This window comes from Garra rufa, chromosome 8, assembly GCF_049309525.1.
Source record: "Garra rufa chromosome 8, GarRuf1.0, whole genome shotgun sequence".
NCBI classification, from domain to species: Eukaryota; Metazoa; Chordata; class Actinopteri; order Cypriniformes; family Cyprinidae; genus Garra; species Garra rufa.
Window position 1 is genome coordinate 46,097,006 of NC_133368.1, and position 25,157 is coordinate 46,122,162.

At 32.3% G+C, this 25,157-nt stretch overlaps 1 protein-coding gene across 2 annotated transcripts in view; it reads left to right on the top strand.

Moving 5' to 3' along the window:
* Positions 1-24,485, top strand: part of grb14 (growth factor receptor-bound protein 14) — an 80,336-nt gene extending 55,851 nt beyond the window's left edge. For both annotated transcript variants that reach the window (XM_073845781.1, XM_073845782.1), the window contains 11 exons: positions 576-697; positions 1,109-1,183; positions 7,014-7,151; positions 12,031-12,141; positions 14,017-14,112; positions 15,598-15,660; positions 18,354-18,470; positions 21,396-21,465; positions 21,559-21,646; positions 21,806-21,899; positions 23,378-24,485. In XM_073845781.1, coding sequence (XP_073701882.1) covers positions 576-697; positions 1,109-1,183; positions 7,014-7,151; positions 12,031-12,141; positions 14,017-14,112; positions 15,598-15,660; positions 18,354-18,470; positions 21,396-21,465; positions 21,559-21,646; positions 21,806-21,899; positions 23,378-23,524 — 1,121 coding nt within the window. In that variant the 3' untranslated portion in view covers positions 23,525-24,485. The remainder of the gene's footprint in view (positions 1-575; positions 698-1,108; positions 1,184-7,013; positions 7,152-12,030; positions 12,142-14,016; positions 14,113-15,597; positions 15,661-18,353; positions 18,471-21,395; positions 21,466-21,558; positions 21,647-21,805; positions 21,900-23,377) is intronic.
* The last annotated feature ends 672 nt before the right edge of the window (positions 24,486-25,157 follow it).

Genomic DNA, 25,157 nt, shown 5'->3' on the forward strand with positions numbered 1-25,157 from the left:
ACTATCACTAAACCAAAATACACAGCTGTGGATTATTCAGGTAACGAAACAGTATAAAAAATCAAGTGTATGTAAACTTTTGAACAGGGTCATTGTTCTATTATTTTCTCTAGTAGAATATATGTAAACATCTTTCATGTGAAATATCTTATTCAGGTCAGTACTAAATAAACAATAACATTTTGTATAATCTCTCTTATTTTGGTAAAATAATTAACATTTTGCAGATTCTAAAAGGGGGATGCAAACTTTTGACCTCAGCTGTATTTGTGTGGTCAAAGCTGAATTTTCAGCATTATTACTCAAGTTTTCAGTCTCACAGAAATCATTCTATTATGCTGATTTGTTGCTTAGTATCAATGTTGAAAACCATTGTGCTGTTGTATACGTTACAAAGTCCCAAGCTACATTTTTTCTTGTTAAATATCCACTTTTAATCACATTACGTTAGTTGAATAGGTTACACATTTCACTTTATGTCCTTTAATGCACATAACATGCTTTAGTGCACATGTATGGTTCATAAATTCATAAGCATGTACAGTACTAAACTAACTCTTGTTTGTGATTTCCAGAGAGAACCATAGAAGACCATGAGTCGGTTATGGAGGTTCAGTCAGGTTGGGGAATGGACTCACACTGTTGTCTGTACTTCAGGAAGAATTATGCCAAATACGAGTTCTTCAAGAAGCCTCTTGTAAGTGTGTGTGAGAATCGGGACACATGCCGTCCTGCTAATGTATAATTGATTTGTTGAGGTTTAGCCAAACATCCAGGGTTACCTATTCAAGGTCATTAAAGATTGAAACGTAGACACACAATCGGGCTCTTTAATTGTACTGGTTAAGAATTCAAGGTAATGCCTAAATAATCAAGTACAGATCACTAACTCCTGTGATTTTAAAGGTTACGGATCCTAATGCCAGATTTAACAAAGGTGCTTTGAGCAGTTTCTCTTCTAGTACATGTAAAATGCCCCAATACGTGACATTTCCATTGAAATAGGTGTGAATATACTTGTTGGCATTTGTTTAGATGCTAACACTATCAGTTTTTAGGTTGAAGATTGTATATTTATTCATGTGTCATGGTTTCTTGGTCATTGCAGGACTTTTTCCCAGAGCACATGGTGTCTATATCCAGTGAAACCAATGGAATCATGAACCACTCACAACTTATACAGGTGAGAATCTTCATCTTATGTTATTATAGTTTGCTTGGACGTTATATGGGCACATAAAATGTGGATACATCACACATAATCAAGAAATAAAGGTTTTGTTGAAACATTCAGTTCATAAACTTGTGTCACAGGATCAGGGCAGGTCATAAAAAAAATTTGATTAAATTCAAGCAAGAAAATGAGGACCATTAAGATTTATTTCTTTTGTGGCGTAAAATACTTTTATTGTACATACACTATATTTATATTTATATTACATAAACCATAATGCATCGGGACATTTTACTATTTTCACATAATTTCTATAGAATTGTATTTTTTGATACAATTACAATATTATTATTAATGATTCCCAATCATTTTTGCTTTAGTATCACTTAGATACTACTATAGTTGTTATTAATATTTTGATTTAGTTTTTTATTTTTATATTTTCAGTTTTCATTTTAATTTTAAAGTAAAATGTGGTTTCTGGTTTTGTCATTATTTTTTTTTTTATATAATTACATGTAGTTTTTATTCATTTTTATTTAGCTTTAGTTAATTTAGTACATCAAATTAAATTATTGATACTTCTCATTTTCTGTCATCCATTATTGATATTATTTTTATTTTATTTTATTTTATTATTAACTTGTTTATATGCATAGAGCATTTGAAAAGTAGCTAAATAAATTAAGGCAGTAAAAAGTTTTCAAGATGTTTTTAATATGACCTTATGTTACAATTTTTTTTTATTAAAAATGAACATAAACATAAATGTGCCCACACTGAAGAAATGATCAGATGACTATGCAATCTGACTTGATGCTTTATTTTATTTTATTTTATTTTATTTTATTTTATTTTATTTTATTTTATTTTATTTTATTTTATTTTATTTTATTTTATTAACTTGTTTATATGCATAACGCATTTGAAAAAGTAGCTAAATAAATAAATAAGAAAAGTTTCCAAGATGCTTTTAATGTTGCCTTATATAACAATTTTTTTTTATTAAAAATGAACATAAACATAGATGAGCCTATACTGAAGAAATGAACAGACGATCATGCGATCAGACCTGATTCTTCTCTGTATTTTATTTTATTTTATAGAAGTAATAAAAAAGTAATACATTAGTATAAATTATTGTTAATATTATTATTATTATTGATACTATAGTCCTTTGCTGCAATTGATGGAATTTTAATTTAATTTAATTTAATTTAATTTAATTTTATTTTATTATTAACTTGTTTATATGCATAGAGCATTTGAAAAGTAGCTAAATCAATTAAGGCATAGTAAAATGTTTCCAAGATGTTTTTAATATGACCTTATATTACAAAAAAAAAATATATATATATATATATATATATAATTTTTTTTTTTTTTTTTTTTTTTTTTTTTAAATGAACATAAACATAAATGTGCCCATACTGAATTTTATATTATTTTATTTTTACCTTATGGTGAAATATGTTTTTATTAGTGGTGGGCATAGATACATTTTTTTTAATCTAGATTAATTTTACTGTAATCTTGGAATTAATCTAGATTAATCTAGATTAAAATGGCTAATTTGAATTCTGCCGAAGGCATTCAGAATATGTGTGCTATCCAAATAATGACTAAAAGTAAGTCTTTGAGAACGGGTTTCTCAAGCCATTAGACCAGGGGCTCATCTACTGTTTCCAAAATGCATCACAAACTGCTTCACAATTGCATTTACAACACAATTAACTATACAAACTTGTGTAACCAACTATTCCTACACTGCATGTACTTCTGCGTAAAAGGCTGTGTGAGGTGCACGTTGCAGTTAAATACACAGACGCGCACGGGCATGGATATCTGCGTGCATAGTCTTCGTGCATAGTCTTCGGTTAAACTGCGTTGCTTTAAGAAGCGTCAATTCAGCTGTTGCATATAGTTTAATGTCTTTATTTCGGGATTATCAAAGTAAATTATAACTCATGCACATGCCCCAGTAAAAAGGGTCTAGCAACGCCCCTGCCCTGAAGCAAACGTCTAGGTTACGTAGGTAACCCTCGTTCCCTGAAGACCAATCATCTCTGAGCCTTATTCAAAAGGCCAATGAACATTGGCGAGTGGTGTTTGCGTGCCAAGCCACTCCCCCGTACATACGGGTATATAAGATGGTGGTGCGCACCACTCATTCAGGTTTTCGCTGAAGAGCCGAATCGAGCCGGCATCAGCGCGACGCCAGGGGCGTGGCAGGGGAATGTAACGTCTCCGTTCCCTCCTTCAGGGAACGAAGGTTACCTACGTAACCTAGACGTTCCCCTTCAGTCGAATCACTTCAACGTTACATTGGGAACAGACCCATGGAACAGGCCACGACCCTGACGCCACGTTACGCACAAACCCACGTGCCGACAGGTATACGTGCCAGCAGGTGGGAGTGTAACATAACCTTCCCAACGTCCTGGGGGCCAATTATGGGGGACCCCACAGGAATGCCAGTTGTACTGAAGCATGGGTTGGGGGGGGGGGCGGAGCACATGAGATCTTTCATGTGGAAATAAAAATAATTCAATATATCCATAAGTTCTAAGGGATATATGAGGAAAACAGAGGCTTTCTGGTTGACCACTGGAAATACTGAAACATATTGCCACAACCTGCAGGGCGAAGGAGACCCGGCAGGGTTATAAAACCTAGCGAAGGTATTAGGTGTCACCCAGCCCGCAGCTCTACAGATATCTGCTAGCGAGGCGCCATGAGCCAACGCATAGGATGAGGCAACACTCCATGTGGAGTGGGCACGAACACCTAAGGGGCATGGCAGTCCCTGATACAAGTATGGCAGGGAGATGGCATCTACCACCCAATGAGCCAACCTCTGTTTGGAGACAGCATTCCCTTTCTGCTGACCTCCAAAGCAGACAAAGAGCTGCTTGGTGCGTCTGAAGTGCCGAGTGCGGTCTACATATATGGGTAAAGCATGGACTGGACACAACATCGCAAAAGCTGGGTCTGGCTCCTCCAGGGGCAGAGTTTGCAGGTTCACCACCTGATCGCGGAAAGGCGTGGTGGGAACCTTGGGCACATAGCCGGGCCGGGGTCTCAGGATAACGTGAGAATCGCCGGGCCCGAATTCTAGGCACGCTTCGCTGACAGAGAAGGCTTGTAGGTCCCCTACCCTCTTGATGGAAGCCAGGGCAGTCAGGAGCGCTATCTTAAGCGACAGAAATTTTAGCTCAACTGACGCCATTGGCTCAAATGGGGCGTCCCGCAGGCCTTGGAGGGCGACAGAGAGATCCCAAGAGGGTACGAGGTGCGGTCTGGGAGGATTGATTCTCCTCGCGCCTCTGAGGAACCTCACAATGAGTTGGTGCTTACCAAGAGATGTTCCATCTACTGCATCATGATATGCTGCGATAGCAGCAACGTACACTTTGAGAGTCGAAGGGGACAGCCTGCGCTCCAACTTCTCTTGCAGGAAGGAAAGCACTACTGCAATCGTGCATCTCTGTGGGTCCTCTCCACGAGAGGAACACCAGTCAACAAACAGACCCCATCTCAGTGCATAAGCCTGCCTGGTAGAGGGAGCTCGGGACTGAGTGATAGTTGCTATCACGGCCTGAGGAAGGCCGGAGAGGTTTGCGGGTGCCAACCCGTGCCCTAGCAGGGAGGGGCTGCCGCGAGGGAAATGGTTACTGAGACCTAAGTCTGGGTGGGCCACTCCCGTGGCGCAACCAACAAGACTTACTCCTCGTCCTCCCTGGACTTGCACAGAGTCTGTGCAAGGAGACTCTCTGGGGGAAAGGCGTATTTGAGCCCCGGAGGTCAGCTGCGTGCCAGTGCCACTTTGAGAAGAGGCGACTGGCAATGGGAGGAATCGGGAAGGGCGAGCGGATGTGGCTGGGCCTTGCCTAAATAGCTCCGAACCAGCTGAAATGTCATGGGGTGGAGTCGCCATTCCGCAGGGTGGATGGACTGCTGTGGGAGCCAACAGGCTGCACGGTTGAGTTTCCCTGGTATCATGAGAATGGCATGTAGCAATGTCTGCCACGTTTGACTCCATAGGAACAGATGGTGGACGAGCTGTAAGCGCCCGTTGCACACGGCATCTCAACCCGTGGTAAGCCACGGGCTGACTAGTCGGCAAAACTGCGGGAAAACGCCAGTCCGGAGTGAGCCGAGATGCTATGTCCATCTCAGGACTCGATCGTGCTGAAGCGGTCTCACATGAAGCGAGCTCAGTGGCAGAGCGGCTGAAGCTGTCATGTGCCCCAGGAGCCTCAAAATTTTGAGAAGGACCGCTGGGTTGTGCCTGCATAATCGTAGGCACTACAGCACTGACTGCGCGCTCTTGGTAGCAAGGCGGGCTGTCCTGTTGACCGAGTTCGGCGGTTGGAAACGCGAATCCCTGTCTGCCGAAGAGGGGACAGGGAAGCTCCCGTGGCCTAAAGAAGGATGCGGGGAGAAGGGGAGTAGCCAAATGGAAGCACCTCGCACTGAAACGCTCGACCCCCGGGGGCAGACCGCAGAAGGGGTCTGTGCCGGGGAAGAATCGAGCCATAACAGCGGGTGCCCTTCAGGCAGATGGCTGCAACCCACCCCTGGAGACAAAGGAACCTCCAGACCGATCCCCCTGGCGGCTCGGAGGAGCATAGCCGAGAGTTCGGCATCGATCTCCGGCGGAGCAGCAACCACGGAGGGGCGCTGAGCCGCCGAGATGTCCATGTCACTCCCAGACTCTCCCTCTGATGCTGCAACAGACTTCTCTTCCTCCTGTGGAGCACCAAAAGAGGCACTCAGCCCGGCGTGCAGGGAATGGTACTGCTCTGGGAACTCGACGGGACCACGCTGAGGTGCAGAAGTCCGCAGGGCTTTTGGAGCCAGCGGAACGTTCTGCACAGTGACTTGTAAGTCCCCCTCGTGTCTCGCCACAGCGGCCGAAAAACATTGACGGTTTAACCGCCTGCCGCGGGACGACGAGGGGAGCCATCTCGCGAACGAGCGGCGAGTCTTCAGCGTGGCCATGGTTATGCTCTCGCAATGAACGCACGAACCATCCGTGAACGCCACCTCAGCATGTTCGGGGCCCAGACATGTGAGGCAGCGTTCATGTCCATCCAGAGAGGTGAGGAAACTGCCGCACCCAGAAACGCACGGCCGGAAAGCCATTCTTAAAAGAACGTCTTACACAGCCGTGAGAAATTGCTCTTTTAGTCCCGGTCTGCCCAGGGAGGAAACCGCGGCACCACTGTGCACTCAATGGGGCTTGCTCGCTGGAGAGCAGAAGGCATTCTTGTGGCCGTGAAAACGGCCGCCCACAGGATCCCGGCACGCAAATACCACTCGCCAATGTTCATTGGCCTTTTGAATAAGGCTCAGAGATGATTGGTCTCTCAGGCGAGTTCCCAATGTAACGTCGAAGTGATTCGACTGAAGGGGAACCCAGCGGCTTCATAGCTGCATCCATGTTAGCACGTCTCGTTTGATGTGGTAATTTCACAGTAGGCATACAGTACACACAGGTTCGAAGACTCGTTCTCGCCCCCTACAGTGAAATTCGGCATATCAAGGTGAAAGTCATCATAGCTTGCGTAGTATAGACCCAGCTCCCAACCCAACTTTGAGAATAGATTAACGGCGATATTTTTTTTTATCCCCCGATAAGAGTCGCCGATAACGGCCCACCACTAGTTTTTATATATTTTCTCAGAAGTACTGTTCATGTTTTCAGAGTAAAACTTAATTAAAATGACTTCTTTATTTGTTCAATAATACAATAATTGGTCAAAAGATCTTTAATTTGGTCAAAGTTTGAGATGACAAAAGCATAAGTGTGTTGTATCTGTCTTTCCTCCTGCAGACCTTTCTCAGCTCCAGCTCTTGTCCTGAGATTCACGGGTTCCTCCATGCCAAAGAGCACGGCAGGAAATCATGGAAGAAGTTCTACTTTGTGTTAAGAAGATCAGGACTGTACTTCTCCAACAAGGGCACATCAAAGGTGGGTTGAGATGGGTCACGTTCAGCTGGCTAAAACTCTCCATCTCTGATCTCAATGCCACAAAGTCGGCAAAGATTAGCTTTAATCGTTCACAATACCACTTGCTCTTACTATTACAATGCCTTAAAGGTGAGCTGCGCGTCTGAAATGCGTCTTGGGTTGCGAGATTATACAGAATATCGCTGGTTCGTTCAGGTTCTGAGGTTCTGACTCTTATCTGATGCAGTCTCGTTACTATATGAGATAGTCAGATCTAACAGTGCAGCTTTATGGGGCTTAACTCAGTCAAACTGGTCGAGCCGGATTTTGTGTAACACTCCTGGTATGCCAAGAGCTGAACGCTTCCAAGTCACACAACAGGTGAGCTGTGTACTCACACACTACTGTACCAACCTGCTCTGCCCTCGCTCTTTGCTTTCCCTTTTTTTGTTGTATTTACCACAATAGAGCTTTTGTTCAGGACATAAGAGGAGCTCGCTCTGCACTTCATGATATCAGGCTGTTTCTGTGGGCATTTTTACAAAACAAACTCTCGTAAAGCACTTTTCATACTCTCATTACTTTATTTAATGTGTACACAAACACAGAGGAGAATTCTGTAAGAGTTGTTTTTTTTCACCACATTTGAATATTTTTGGTTTGATAAGGGTCACACTTTTGATTTGTTTTTCTAAAGCACGTTTCATAGCTGGCGTTTTATGTATCTTAAATGCACACAGTAGTTTTCTTTGCAAAATTTTATTTAAAATAGCAAAATTTATAAGTTATATTGAAATACTATAGAAAATGCTACAAGAAAATAAGAAGCATTACCTTTTTTTCTGTTGCGTTTTCTGTATTCATTTATGTATATTTTTATTTTATTGTAAAATTAAAATAATTATTATTAATATTAACTATTATTATAATTATTATTGTTATTATTACATAATTGTTTACATATGGCTCTACAATAATGTTCATTTTTAAGTAATTTTAAGTAATTTAAGATTTTTTTCTTTTATATAAATTATATAAAATATCACACATTTTGTATTGTAAGTGCATATAATTTATTATTTTGTGTACAGTTTGACAAAATATACTTGCACATACTGATGTGCACACAGCACCACATGAAAATGAAAATAATACTATAGTAAATGCTTCAAGAAAATAATAAGTATTGAGGTTTTTTATTGCGTTTTCTGTATTAAATGTAGTTTAATAAAATAATTATTATTAATATAAATAATAATAATATATATTATTATTAATTCTTATATAATAGTTAAAATATTGCTCTAAAATAAGGCTTTTAAGATTTTATTTATTTTATATAAATTATATTTAATTTAATTTAATTTAATTTAATTTTTAAATAAAATGTTACTATTAATAATTATGTATCGTAAATGCGCACAATTAATTATTTTCTGTACAATCTGACAAAATATACTTGCACATACGGATGTGGAAAATGCTTAAAAAAATAAGGACCATTACAATCATTTGTATTGTGTTTTCTATTATAATTTATGTATTTTTTATTATTATTAATTCTCATATACTTGTTAAAAAATATGGCTCTAAAATAAGGATTTCTTTTATATAAATTATATATAATTTAAACTTTTAATAATTAATAATTGTAATAATTATTTAAAATAATATAATTAATAATTATGTATTATTTTCTGTACAATTTGGCAAAATTTACTTACACATACTGATGTGAACACAGCAGCACATAAAAAAAGAATAATAACAATATAATAAAATAATAAAAAATAGAATATAAAAAAATATGCTTATAGAAAAGTTATATATGGCTCTAAAATATAGATTTTACAAATGTTTTCTTATATAAATTATATAAACTTTTTATTTTTAAAATAAAATGTTACTGTTAATAATTATGTATCGTAAATGCACACAATTAATTATTTTCTGTACAATTTGACAAAATATACTTGCACATACTGATGTGGAAAATGCTTCAAAAAAATAAGGACCATTAAGATTTTTTGTATTGTGTTTTCTATTCTAATTTTTTTAATTATTATTAATTCTCATACAATAGTTAAAAAATATGGCTCTAAATTAAAGATTTAATTTTTTTAAATTTATTTTATATAAATTAGCTATATAAAATGTAATATTTAATAATAATTAATAATTGTAATAAGTATTTTAAATAATATAATTAATAAATATGTATCGTAAATGCAGAAAATGTATTATTTTCTGTACAATTTGGCAAAATCTACTTACACATACTGATGTGGACACAGCACCACATGAAAATAATAATAATAGCAACTTATTCATAACAATGAATAATAACAAGTTATATTAAAACACTATAGAAAATGCTTCAAGAAAACAAGAAGCATTATGTTTTTGTATGTTTTTGTGTTTTCTATTTTAATTTATGTACAGTATATATATATATATATATATATATATAAATATATATATATATATATATATATATTTATTAATTTTTTTATTGTAAAATTAAAATAATAATATAATAATAATATATTATTATTAGTAGTATTAGTATTATTATTTTGTATATAATAGTGACTAATAAAATATGATAAATATTAAAATAAATATTTTAAGCAATTTCAGAATTTTTTTCTTTTATATAAATTCTATATCATTTTTATTTTTTAAATAAAATGTTACTATTAATAATTCTGTATCATAAATGCACACAAATAATTATTTTTGCTACAATTAATACAAATACAAAATAGCAGCTGAAGTCATAATTTATGTTAAAATTATATTACATTTTATTTATTTATTGCATATATGATTTTCTTTATATATTATGTAAAATTAAATAATAATGTACGTCTATGTAATAGATTTTCTCACAGTTATTTAGGTTTTCAGTTGTACTATTTGTAAGTGTAATAACGTTTTTAACTTTATTTTATATGCATAAAGCATTTGAAAAGTAGCTAAATAAATATAGACCTGATTCTGCTCTGTATTTCCTGCTGATTTCGGCCGTTATATTTGTGTCAAAGGTGAAAAAGTTGTGTCAGTTTGTGAGTCCACACCTTACTAGTCTGTCTCTGTCAGTTTATAAATGAGACAGGTGAGGCTTATAAAGGTGAGACAAAGCCTGGCTTTGTGTTTTTTTCCCCTTGTCTCTCTCTTTCGTTTTTCTTTTGGCTCGCCTGACTAACGGTGTTGCTGAGATAAAGCTCCTGCCGTTGCAACACGTTTTCATGCTATCTCTCGCCATGGATATGCATATTACAGCCTCAGTGTAACTGAAGACAGCAGCTTTAGTGTCTCTTTGAGTTTGCAGCATTGATTTAAGTACTGGAGAAGACTTCAAACATGTAAAATAACAAACACTTTGAGGTTTAAAGCTGAGAAATGTTGTTCAAATCCACTTTAGATACTTTTGTGCTTTTGATAACCAATTTAAAAGCATGTGTGCTATGCTGTAGCATAGCAGTTAAGACGAAGTGAATTGAATATTGTCTGTCTGACTGTTCGTTTTTTTGGTTCCCAAATCCTCCTAATGTGCACAGGTCAAGTCTTTTGTCTGTAGGAGTCTTTGAACAGTCACACATTCTCTTCTCTGTATTATATTACAAATTCCACACGTCGCTCGTGTCCTGACTGTCTGTCAGATGCCGTTCATATCCCACATGTTTGGATTTATTCCTTCGCTACAGCAGCTTACTGCTGGAATTTCACGATGTGATGGAATGCGAACGCACGCGCCTCTCAGATATGCACACGTTTGACTGTAGATGACTTTTTAAAGTTATATTTATATATTTTATATGAGTTGTAACTGTTTTTTTTTTACTAAAATACAAAGCAGCACAATTGTTTTTAGCATTGATAATAATATAATATTTGTTAAGCAGCAAATCAGCATATTATAATGATTTCTGACGGATCATGTGACACCGAAGACTGGAGTAATGATGCTGAAAATTCAGCTTTGCAACACGAGAATAAATTACATTTTGAAACATATTTAAATAGAAATCAGTTATTTTCAATATTTCAGATTTTTACAGGTTTTAGTGTATTTTTTTTTTTTTTAAAGAATATGATACTTTCGTTCATGAAAGACATTACATCAAAAGTGACAGTAAAAACATAATGTTCTAAGAGCATCATGTGACACTAAAGACTGGAGTAATGATGCTGAAAATTCAGCTTTCTATCACAGGAATAAATTACATTTTGAAACATATTTAAATAGAAATCAGTTATTTTAAATTGTAAAAAAATATTTCTGAATTTTGCAGTTTTTAGTGTATTTTTTATCAAATAAGTGCAGTTTTGGAGAGCATAAGACACTGTTTTCCAAAACATAAAAAAATCACAATTATTCCAAACTTTTGGTATACTGTTCAAAAGTTTCAAGATTTTTTTTAAAGAAATTTATAATTTTATTTATCAAGGACCAATTAAATTAATCAAAAGTGACAATACAAACCTTTATAATGTTCTAAAACGATCATGAGACATTGAAGACTTGAGTAATGATGCTGAAAATTCAGCTTTGTATCACAGGAATAAATTACATTAGGAAACATATTCAAATAGAAAACAGTTATTTTAAATTATAAATTTTTTTGCTGTTTTTAGTGTATTTTATTAAACAAATAAGTGCAGTTTCAGACTTTTTTACTCTTTTTACTCTAATTTTCATTAAAAAAAAATATGTAAAAGTAAATATTTATAGATAACAAATTTTGGAAAACTAATCCTAATCATGAACTAGATGCCAGAAAAGAAAACTTGTTAATTTTTATGGCTCATTTTAGAATAAATAGCATTCAAGTTAGTTTTGGTGGTGTAATCCGTATTTTAATGTTGTATTAATATTGTTGTCTCTTTTCTAAAGGAACCCAGACATCTCCAGTTCATTGCTGAGTTCAGTGACAGTGACGTCTACACGTTATTATCTGCCAAAAAAGTTTACGGCGCCCCGACAGACTATGGCTTCTGTGTGAAGGTAATTCAAAGACATTCAGTCACTTTCAATCTTCAAGTCTCTCGGCTTTTTGCACATGCTTTATAATAAAACTCAACATGATACTGAATTATACACACCCGCAGCACTCGAGGTCAGTGTTACCAGTGTTTTTTATGATATAATAAAGCCTCAATTATGTCTCTGATTTATTGTTTATTGTGGCTTCTATAAAACTGCTATCAAACAGTCTGTCTGGATCCTTATCTTTCATGAACTTTGTAGTGTTTCTTTAGCGTTAAAACATTGATCTCTGCTCTGACGTGTGTGAGAGTCGGAATATTAGGAAAATATATATTGTAAAATCTTCGGGTGAATTGTGCGAGTTTAAGGATGATAGCTATTTCACAATAATGACTGTGCATTGTACAGCTAATCATATACAGTCAAGGCCGAAATTATTCATACCCCTGGCAAATTCTGACTTAAAGTTACTTTTATTCAACCAGCACGTTTTTTTGACCGGAAATGACACAGGCTTCTCCCAAAAGATAATAAGACGATGTACAAGAGGCATCATTGTGGAAAAAAATATTCTCAGCTTTTATTTACATTTGAACAAAAAGTGGCATGTCCAAAATTATTCATACCCTTCTCAATAATCAATAGAAAAGCCTTTATTGGCTATTACAGCAATCAAACGCTTCCTGTAATTGCTGACCAGCTTTTTGCATGTCTCCACTGGTATTTTTGCCCATTCATCTTTAGCGATGAGCACCAACTCTTTCAGGTTGGAGGGTCTCCTTGCCATCACCCTGATCTTTAGCTCCCTCCACAGATTCTCAATTGGATTTAAGTCAGGACACTGGCTGGGCCACTGCAAAACGTTAATGTTTTTGTCTGCTAACCATTTCTTCACCACTTTTGCTGTGTGTTTTGGGTCGTTGTCGTGCTGAAATGTCCACTGGTGCCCAAGGCCAAGTTTCTCTGCAGACTGCCTGATGTTGAGAATTTTGAAGTATTGCTCCTTTTCATGATGGTGTTTACTGTGATTAGGTTCCCTGGTCCACCGACTAAAAAACAGGTGTCACTTTTGGCTTCCGACCACGTCCTCTGAGATTTTTCACAGTGCAGAACATCTTATATTTTTTAATAATACTTTGCACTGTTGCCACTGGATTTTCAAAACATTTAGATATGGTCTTATAGCCCTTTCCTGACTTGTGAGCAGCCACAATGCGCAGCCGCAGGTCCTCAGTGAGCTCCTTTGTCCACAAACCAACAGCAGAGAACTTCTGTTTTTCATCTTTTGAGTTGATTAAAACAGCTGTTCCCAATGAATCAGGGTAATTAGGATGCTTTAGAACAGCTTGGACTATTTGGAATGGTATAGAACTTTGGATTTTCCCATAGACTGTGACAGTTTGCAAAGGGTATGAATAATTTTGGACATGCCACTTTTTGTTCAAATGTAAATAAAAGCTGAGAAATATTTTTTTTCCACAATGATGCCTCTTGTACATCGTCTCATCATATTTTGGGAGAAGCCTGTGTCATTTCTTGTCAACGAAAAAAAAAAACTTGCTGGTTGAATAGAAGTAACTTTAAGTCACAATTTGCCAGGGGTATGAAAAATTTCGGGCTTGACTGTAGATACTTATAAAATTGGACATGAAATATTGTTTCATGTTGAATATTGCCAGTTGAAACATAATATAAAAAGTAAAAGTCATAAAATGTACATAAAAAAAAAAATCAACTAAATTAATAAAAAAATGATAAATTAAAATAAATTAAAGATCAGCAATGACAGAGGTCTGTGTAATTTCTCAATCTGAGGGACTATTCATTCCAATATATACATAAAAATAATAATAAAAACTGAACTCTAAATTGTAGATGTCTCTTCATATCCAGGCAAGCAAGTCGAACTCTGCACGTGATCTGAAACTGCTCTGTGCGGATGATGAACAAACCAGGGCGTGTTGGGTTACAGCCATGCGCCTCTTCAAGGTGAGAACTGTCTCTCTCTCCCTCGGACTTTTTCTATAAGGTTTATTTCCATCGTATTTATCAGTGATAGTGGTCCTGAGGAAACTAAATCTGAGGCTTTGGTAAAATGCACTCTTGACACAAAAGGTTGCAACAACAAAGCAGCCAGAGCATGCGACATGAGTGGCAAAGTTATTTCTGTTCATATAATGTATATGCATTGCTGAGAATTATATACATTACATTGCATTGGACTGCTTAAAAAACACACAAACAAATGCAATGTATACCCTTTTTTTGCATTCAGCTACACTGCCATTCAAAAGTTTGGGATCAATATAATGTTTGATGTTTTTTTTAAGAAGTTTCTTATGCTCGAAAAGGCTACATTTATTTGATCAAAAATTCAGAAAAAATAGTAACATTGTGAAATATAATTTAAATGTAAAGTAACAGTTTTTTAATGTATATATATTTTAAGGTGAGACACTGCAGGTGAAAAAAATAACTAATAGTTATCACCTAACTTACCTCAAGTTTTCTAAAATGTTAGGTTTAAATATGCAAACGAGGCATTATTTAATGAAATATGTGCTAATTTCCATACATTTCTAGTACAAAAATCTAAAAACTGAATGAAGTTAGTTTCAGAATTCTTGTTTAATTTTTTTGACATATTATGCCTGTTTCACACATACTCCATATGCAGTCAATTTATGACTTTATTATCAATGTTGAACACCATTGTACTGCCTAATATTTTGTTGAAACCTGTGATATTTAATAAATAATAAATGAAAAGCATTTATTTAAAATAGGAATCTTTTGTAACAATATAAACTACCATTTAAAAGTTGTAGTCAGTAATTGTTTTTCTTTCATTTTTTGAAAGAAATGGATACTTTTATTCATCAAGGATATGTTACATTGATAAAAAAAAGTGATAGCAAAGACTTTGTTGTTATTGTTATTGATAGAAAATATTTATATTTTGAATAAATGCTGTTTATTTTATTCATCAAAGAATTGTAAAATGTAATTTATTCCTGTGATTCAAAAGCTGAATTTTCAGCATCATTACTTCAGTCTTCAGTGTAACATGATCCTTCAGAAATCATTCTAATATGCTGATTTGCTGCTTAAGGAACAGCTCTTGTTATTATTATCAATGTTAAAATGTTACTTCATATTTTTGTGGAAACTTTTTTGATGAATACGTTTACTGTCACATTTGATCAGTTCAATGCATCCTTGCTGAATAAAAGTATTAATTTCTTTAAAAAATGGTTATGATTTTGCCTCATTAAACAGCTGTTATGCAGTTACTTATCTTCAGTGAGTAGCATTTTAACTTGAGAGTTTAGTTTAACTACAAAGTCATTTGTATCTGAGAAGCTGCTTCTCCACCACGAATGTTCTAAATCAGACATTTTTGAGGTTCCATTTTAGTTAGGATGCTCCCACAGAACAGATCTGTAATCTGTTGGTTTGTTTGTTTGTTCACAGTACGGCATGCAGCTTTACCAGAACTTCGTCCAGCCCTATCAGAAGCAGAAGAGTTCTCCAATGGTGAGCCACAGACTCTAGTGTATAATCTATCATGTATGTTTAGCACAGCAGAAGGTTTAAACCACTGAGAGGCTCCACGATATCCATAATCACACGTTACAGTCATACAGTGATAACCAGAACTGAAATACTGTCATTTTTCCTCTACACATCCTTGGCTGCTTTCTTCTTTCATTAGAAAGCACTTTATTGTTTTAAAAAGACTTAAAACTCAAAAAGGTTAACAAAGGTTGCTTAAAATTAAATTCTTTGGTCCTGAGGAAACAAAAGTAATTTCTGAACTCAATATCCTGCTGCATCATGAATGAGTGAATTGGATTTTAGTTTGATAATCTGTAAGTGATATTCAGACTTTTAAATCAGTGTCTGACACTTGAGATGAAGGCTGCAACACTACACTATCGTCTTAGACACTGTAGGGTCAGTGCGCTCAATTTAATCGCCTGCCAATTCGAGAAGCCAAAATGTCTGCATGCTTATAGAATGATGTTTGACAGATGGTGGTTAAATGGCTTACAGATGACTAGATAAATAGTGAACTGTTACCAGAAAATTAAGTCGAGATGACAAGAAGACAGCTTTTGTTATTTCAAGATTGCTGTTTGTGGAAATACAAGAAAACAAGACAGAAGAAAATAATAATGCATCATTTATGGAATCCATAGATGTGACCCTAGACCACAAAACCAAATTTTTAAATTGAGATAAATAAGCTTTCCATTATTGTATGGTTTGTTAGGATAGGACAATATTTGGCTGAGATACAACTATTTGAAAATCTAGAATCTGAGGGTCTAAAAAATCTAAATATTGAGAAAATTGCCTTTAAAGTTGTCTAAATGAAGCTATTAGCAATGCATATTACTATTAAAAATTACATTTTGATATATTTATGGTAGGAAATTTACAAAATATCTTCATGGAACATAATCTTTACTAAATATCCTAATGATTTTTGGCATAAAAATAATAATTTTGACCCATACAATGTATTCTTGGCTATTGCTACAAATTTACCTGTGCACATTAGGACAAGTATGTATGTATGTATGTATTTATTTATTATATGCATTGTGAAATAATTTTAATTAGGCACATGCCTAATTAAATAAATTAATAAAATTAGGCTTTATTAATCTCCACTTAATTGTAAAGAAAATCGCAAAAAATGGCGAGCTGTTATGAGAAAATGAAGTCGAGATGACAAGAAGACAGCTTTTGTTATTTTAAGATTGCTAGAAAATTATGTTGTGATCATGAGAAAACAAGCCTCCATATGTGTGACCCTGTAACACAAAACCTGTCATAAGGGTCTTTTTTTAATTGAGATAAATACGCTTTCCATTAATGTATTGTTTGTTAGGATAGGACAATATTTGGCTGAGATACAACTATTTGAAAATCTAGCATCTGAGGGTATAAAAAAAACCTAAATATTGAGAAAATCACCTTTAAAGGTGTCCAAAATGAAGTTCTTAGCAATGCATTTTACTAAAAAAATATCTTCATGGAACATGAACTTTACTTAATACCCTAATGATTTTTGACATAAAAATTACTTTCAAGATCATTTTGACCTACTGTAAACAATGTATTTTTGGCTATTGCTACAAATTTACCCGTGCTGCTTATTACACCTGTTTTTAATGATTAATGATTTATTTATTTATTATTTTATATGCATTGTGAAATTAATTTTAATTAGGAACATGCTTAATTAAGTAAATTAATTAAATTGGCCCTAATTAATCACCACTAAATTGTAACTTGTATTAAAAAATGTTTTTTTTTAGATTTGTAAAACTGTATTGACAGTCAAGAAATAAAAATAAATGCATGATTATTATTTTGTTCTCACTTACATCCAGTTGATTAAAACCTTGTTTATAAAAGCTTCAAATTTAAAACAAAATTGTAAAACAAACTCTTTATTTATCATGAAAATAATGTCACTATGCAAATAAATCACAGCATTCAAAACAATGATCTCCTCTTATATGCTATACAAAATATGCAAAAAAATAATTTCTTATTTGTTTTGACTTTAGGGGTAAGTATGACAGTTTTGTGAGACTCAGCTCTCAGAGTCTGGATTTGCTTTCGTTCACTTTGTTCCTCAAACACAAAGAAGCGTTTGATGCAATATGAGGTGAAGCTGTTGTGTCTTTGTGGAATTATTCTGTCATCCAGTGTCATAAACCCTCAGCACTCGAGTATTAGTGCATTTGTATGGACACGAACACATGGCTGAGATTAAGGACCTTTCAGATGCCATAATCGCTGCTTCTCTCACTACAGGGATCACTGTGGAAAGGAAATGCTTCTTTTGTTTAATAAGTGAGTGTGCTCTTGAAAACCAGCACAGCTGTAAGCCTTTCACAACTCAACATCCTTAAGAAGCGTCTGAACAAAGTAACCAGTGTTCATGTGGAAGAATAGCAAAAATCCCTTTTGAGTTAAAACCGGAGAGAGTGAGCAAATCAAATACAGGGCTGAATTCACAGATGAGTTCAAATGACTATTCGTAGAATTCTTAGACGATCTAATAAAACTATTATCTTTTGTAGAGTGGCTTTACAGCTGAAACTTAATTTAATAACTTATGCATTTTACATTAACATGAAACTGCATGACTTGCGATCTGGTCATGTTTTTTGTGAGGTTCACTGTTGCATCTTTGTGTGTGTTTTCAGAGGAGCATCTCGGAGAACTCACTGGTGGCTATGGACTTCTCAGGACACAAGAGTCGGGTGATCGAGAACCCGTCCGAGGCGCTGTCAGTGGCTGTGGAGGAGGGCCTGTCATGGAGGGTAACATACTCACAAACAACACACTACATACTAGATTGTATGATGGCGTTTTAGTGCCACGTTAAAAAATAAAATCTAAGATTACAAGATTATCGGCTATACCCTCAATATATAAATTTTTTAATTTCAGTGATTTAAATTGTTTGTAATAGTTTATTCTCGAAATATTACTACTTTATTCGCGAAATATTTCAACTTTATTCTCAAAATATTACTTTATTCTCGAAATATTACAACTTTATTCTTAAAACATTTTGACTTTATTCTTAAATCTTAAATGTATTCTTTTAATTTTGACTTTATTTTCTAAATATTTCGACTTTACTCTTGTAATATTTCTACTTTATTCTTGAAATATTATTGAAACATTTTGACTTTATTCTCTTACTTTTTACTTAATTTTCAAAATATTATGACTTTATTCTTGCAATTCTGACTTTATTCTCAAAATTTTGACTTTATTTTCAAAATTTTTACTTTATTTTCAAATTATTTCGACTATGTTCTCAAAATATTATGACTATTCTTGAAACCTTTCAACTTTATTCTCGTAATTTTGACTTTATTCTTGAAATATTACAACTTTATTCTCAAAATATTATGACTATTCTTGAAACATTTTGACTTTATTCTCATAATTTTCACTTTTATTTTCAAAATATTTCGACTTTATTCTTAAAACTATTTCAAATTTATTCTTTTAATTTTCACTTTATTTTCTAAATATTTAGACTTTACACTTGTAATATTTCTACTTTATTCTCGAAATATTGAAACATTTTGACTTTATTCTCATACTTTTTACTTAATTTTCAAAATATTATGACTTTATTCTTGCAATTCTGACTTTATTCTCAAAATTTTGACTTTATTCTCAAAATATTTCGACTATATTCTCAAAATATCATGACTATTCTCGAAACCTTTCAACTTTATTCTCGAAACATTTTGACTTTATTCTCGTAATTTTGATTTTATTCTTGAAATATTACTTTATTCTCAAAATATTGACTATTCTCGAAACATTTTGACTTTATTCTCATAATTTTTACTTTATTTTCAAAACTTTTCAACTTTATTCTTGAAACATTTTGACTTTATTCTTAAAACTATTTCAAATGTATTCTTTTAATTTTCACTTTATTTTCTAAATATTTCGACTTTACTCTTGTAATATTTCTACTTTATTCTCGAAATATTGAAACATTTTGACTATATTCTCATACTTTTTACTTACTTTTCAAAATATTATGACTTTATTCTTGCGATTCTGACTTTATTCTCAAAATTTTGACTTTATTTTCAAAATATTTCGACTATATTCTCAAGATATTATGACTATTCTTGAAACCTTTCAACTTTATTCTCGAAACATTTTGACTTTATTCTCGTAATTTTGACTTTATTCTTGAAATATTACAACTTTTTTCTCAAAATATTGACTATTCTCGAAACATTTTGACTTTATTCTCATAATTTTCACTTTATTTTCGAAATATTTCGACTTTATTCTCATAATTTTGACTTCTCGTAATTTTTACTTTATTTTCAAAACTTTTCAACTTTATTCTTGAAACATTTTGACTTTATTCTTAAAACTATTTCAAATGTATTCTTTTAATTTTCACTTTATTTTCTAAATATTTTGACTTTACTCTTGTAATATTTCTACTTTATTCTAAAAATATTGAAATGTTTTAACTTTATTCTCATAATTTTTACTTAATTTTCAAAATATTATGACTTTATTCTTGCAATTCTGACTTTATTCTCAAAATTTTGACTTTATTTTCAAAATATTTCGACTATATTCTCAAAATATTATGACTATTCTCGAAACCTTTCAACTTTATTCTCGAAACATTGACTTTATTCTCATAATTTTCACTTTATTTTCGAAATATTTCAACTTTAATCTCATAATTTTGACTTCTCGTAATTTTTACTTTATTTTCAAAACTTTTCAACTGTATTCTTGAAACATTTTGACTTTATTCTCTGAATTTTTTACTTTTTTCTTGAAATATTGTGAATTTATTCTCTAAATCTTATGAATATTCTCTAAACATTTCAACTTTATTCTTGAAAAATTATGACTTTTTGAAACATTTTGACTTCTCGTAATTTTTACTTTATTCTTGAAACATTTTGACTTTATTCTCGTAATTTTGGCTTTATTCTTGAAATATTATGACTTTATTCTCAAAATATTGACTATTCTCAAAACATTTCGACTTTATTATCATAATTTTGACTTTATTTTCGAAATATTTTGACTTATTTTATTCTCAAAATATTTAGACTTTATTCTCATAATTTTTTACTTTATTCTTGTAATTTCAACTTTATTCTTGAAACATTACGACTTTAATCTCGTAATCTTCGGGGTTTTTTTTTTTTTTTTTTTACATGTCATTAAAACAGCATCATAAGATTGTAACAACATTGTGCACAGATATTTTAATAGTTTCTGTCTTCTGTTGAACACAAAATCAGATATTTGGTAGCCAGATAGCTGATTGTAGCCATTGACTTCCTTAGCATTATTTATTAATTTTATTTGACATACTATGGAATTCAGTGTCTACCAGCAACTGTTTGCTTGCCAGCATTCTTCAAAGTACCTTTTTGTGTTTAACAGAAGAAAGAAACTCATAAATGTTTGAGGGTGAGTAACGATGACAGAATTTTCATTCATCACTTTCAAGAACCAAAATTAGTGTTTAAGTAATCAAAATGATTATTTACTGTAATTGTTTACTCTTCCATTGTGAACAGTTAACTGCAATTATTGCTTTTGTTGTACTTTTCAAAATCTCGATTTTTGGATGCATTTTTTGAACAGACTGCCAATAGAAAATATTGAAAACATTTGATGAAAGTGTTATATATACTGTACACTATATGTATTCTGTTCTTCTCCAGAGGAAAAGCTGCCACAGACTGAGTTCTCATGGTAGTCCGTCCACCTCTCAGAGCTCCATGTCCTGCATAGGTCAGCACACAAACACGCCTCAACAAAATATAGTCAAAACTTGACTTAACCTCCTCCCTCTCTCTGACATAAGAATGATATTCTCTTCTCTAGCTATCCATGTGGCTCAGCCGTGGTTTCACAGCAAACTGTCCCGGGACGAGGCTCAGAAACTAATCACTCAGCAGGGCCTCATCGATGGGTATATTCATTTAATTGTAATATGAGCCCTTTAACCCCTGTTGTGTTGAACAGTTAGTATTGTGATGCCACTTTTGAAGCACTTGATTGTAAAGATGCACTGACTTGAAACGTCTGCATTTCTAAATCTTAATGAAGTGATTTGTTTCCGTCTTCTCAGGGTGTTTCTGGTAAGGGACAGTCAGAGTAACCCGAGGACATTTGTTCTGTCACTGTGCCATACGCAGAAAATCAAACACTTTCAGATTGTACCGGTAAGTCTGAACCAACACAAATAAACTGTAGCCACTTTCCAGGATAAATTATCATGAATTTTTCAACAAATCCATGACAATTTATTATTAATTATTAATAAAAATTATTATTATCACTATGACTTTAATGTAACAAATTAAATTATTTTAAATAAAAATAATACAATTATTTAATTTAACAAATTAAATAAAGAAAATATATTACTGTAAAAATGATTAATGAAACTAAACTATAATTAATATTAATTATAATTTTATATATTATAATAAATGTATAATTTATTCAGATTAAAATTGGTTGCAAGTAACAACTTTGCCAATGTAGACTTAATTAAGCTTTAGTAAAAAAAAAATAAATAAGATGCATTACTAATATAGTTATTAATATGATATTAATAATGATTATTATTATTACATATTTATTTTAATATAAAAAATCAATAAAATGTAAACATAATAATAATTATAATTATTACTGTAAAATTTTTATATTTAAAATTTTTTGTAATTTTTATATTAAAATAAAAATGTAACGATAACAATAATAATAATAATAAATTATTATTATGACATTTGTATTTTAATATAAAAATGATTAAAATTTGTAAATATAAAACTTTTTATTAAAATGTTTAAAAAATATATTTTTTGCAATTTTTAGAACTAATTGATACAAAATACTGTAGAACCCCTTTTTTCAACAAATCTATGACAGTATAATAATAATAGTAATTATAATAATAATTATTCATATTATTATTATTTTAACAAATAAAGTATATATATATATATATATATATATATATATATATATATATATATATTTACTTTATTTGAAATTATTTTTTTTACCTGTTTATTTTTTTTTTTTGTCTCAGGTGGCCAAAAAAATAAAAAATAAATATAGGCTATATATATATAAATTTTATTATAGAATTAATTTTCAAAAATCTACGACAGTATCATAATATATTATTATTACATTTTATTTTAATACAAAAACTATAAAAAAAATATTACATTGAAAATATTAAAATAGATATTATATATTGTTTTACATAATTAGCTAATAATTTTAAATATTTTTTACTACACATAAAGGATCATTTTGAAGGAAGATACTTCCAGGTCCAATTCTCACTATGAACTATTTACTACAATTTTGCCACAATAAGCTCCTAATTTGCAGCTTATAAATAGTAAGGTCATTGTTAAGTTCAGCTATTGGGTTTTATTAAGGGATCTAAAATATAGTTATGCAGAATATGTGCTTTCTAAGTACTAATAAAAAGCCAATATGTTAGTAATATGCATGCTAATAAACAACTAGTTAATAGTGAGAATTGGTCCTTAAACTATAGTGTTAACAAACAAACTTTTTTCATGCTAAGTTAGTTTGGTGTTAGATTTTAATTGATTTGGCATAGTTGCGATGTCTATCTGTCCCGTAACGCTCTTCCTGTGTGTGTGACTGTCAGGTTGAAGAAAACGGTGAGCTCTCCTACAGTCTGGACGACGGCCACACGCGTTTCACAGACCTGCTGCAACTAGTTGAGTTTTACCAGCTGAACCGAGGCGTTCTGCCCTGTAAGCTCAAACATCACTGTGCCCGCATCACCCTCTGAACCGCTGCGGGACCTTCTGGACATCAGCTTGTGCCTTGGACAGGAAACCGTTTCACTGTCCACCCCTGATGAGCATTAGGGTCTGAATTCTTGACACTTTGAAATGGACAAGCATCGCTAAAAAGACTGGACTTCTGAGGATCCTAATCCAGCGAGGGATGATCGTCTGTGGTGCGGCAAAGTAGATGGGAATGTATAACGAACTATATCCTGACACAAACACTCTCAGTGTGAATGAGAGCACCTTATTAAGCTATCAATCAAAGACCGTCTGGGTCTCTGTATGGCGTGAACAAATGAAAGCCGGGTGCACACGCTACCATTTTTACTGTCATTTTGCATCTAAGACTAATCTTGTTTTTTTGTTTTTGTTTTTTTTTTCAGCATGAATAGAGTACTAAATAGTTTTTTTTTTTTCCTTTTCAAAAAACTATAATAATAATAATAGTTTTTTTTTTTTGCCATCTAAGACTAATCTTGGGTAAATGTTTTATTTTAGCATGAATTGCGACAAAATATTGCACAAGCTTATTTTTTTTTATTTTACTTTTTTTTTCAACTGATTTATGACAACAACAATAATAGTAATAATAATAATAATAATTTATTAATAATGTGTTGTTATTTTTCTGTTGTTATTGTTATTATTACATTTTTATTTTAATATCACCTAAAAAATATTACACTTTTTCCCATCTAAGATACCACATCTGGCTAAAAGATTCATTTTAGCATGAATTGGTACAAAATACTGCTGAACCGTGAACTTATGACAGTTTAATAATAATAATAATAATAATATTTTTAATTATAATTATTATAATTATTATTATTACATTTTTTATTTTAATATAATAATTATATCTATTTGTTTTTTTATTAAATACAAAATATTACACTTATTTGGTTATCTTGAGTAAAATATTTATTTTAGTATGTTTTTTGTACATACTGCACAACCCAAAACAGCTACAACAATAATAATAATAATAATTATTATTATTATTATTATTATTGTTAATATTATTATTATTATTATTGTTGTTGTTGTTACATTTTTATTTTAATATAAAAATGATAACAAATTTAATACAAAAATTACACTTAATTAATAATAATAATAATAATTTTTATTATTCCACTTTATTTTAACGTAACAACTTTAATAATAATAATAATAATAATAAAATATTATTTAAAAAATGTAATCCAAAAATGATTACATTTTTATTATTATTATTATTATTATTATTATTGTTGTTGTTGTTACATTTTTTATTTTAATATAACATTTTTAATTTTTATTAAATAAAAATGTTTACACTTTTTGCCTATCTAAGGCTAATCTTGGGTAAAATATTAATTTTATGATGAATTGGTTCAAAATACCGCACAAGCCTGATTTTTTTTCTTTTTCAACAAATTTATGAGTTTAATCATAATAATAATAATAATAATAAGTAGTAGTAGTAGTAGTAGTAGTAATAGTAATATATTTTATTATTATAGCATTCAATTTTAATGTAACAAATTATTACAAATGATTACTAATATAAAAATATTAGAATTATTTTTTTTTGTACAAAAAATAGGGTACAAAATACTTTTTTTCACCACATACACACATTTTAAT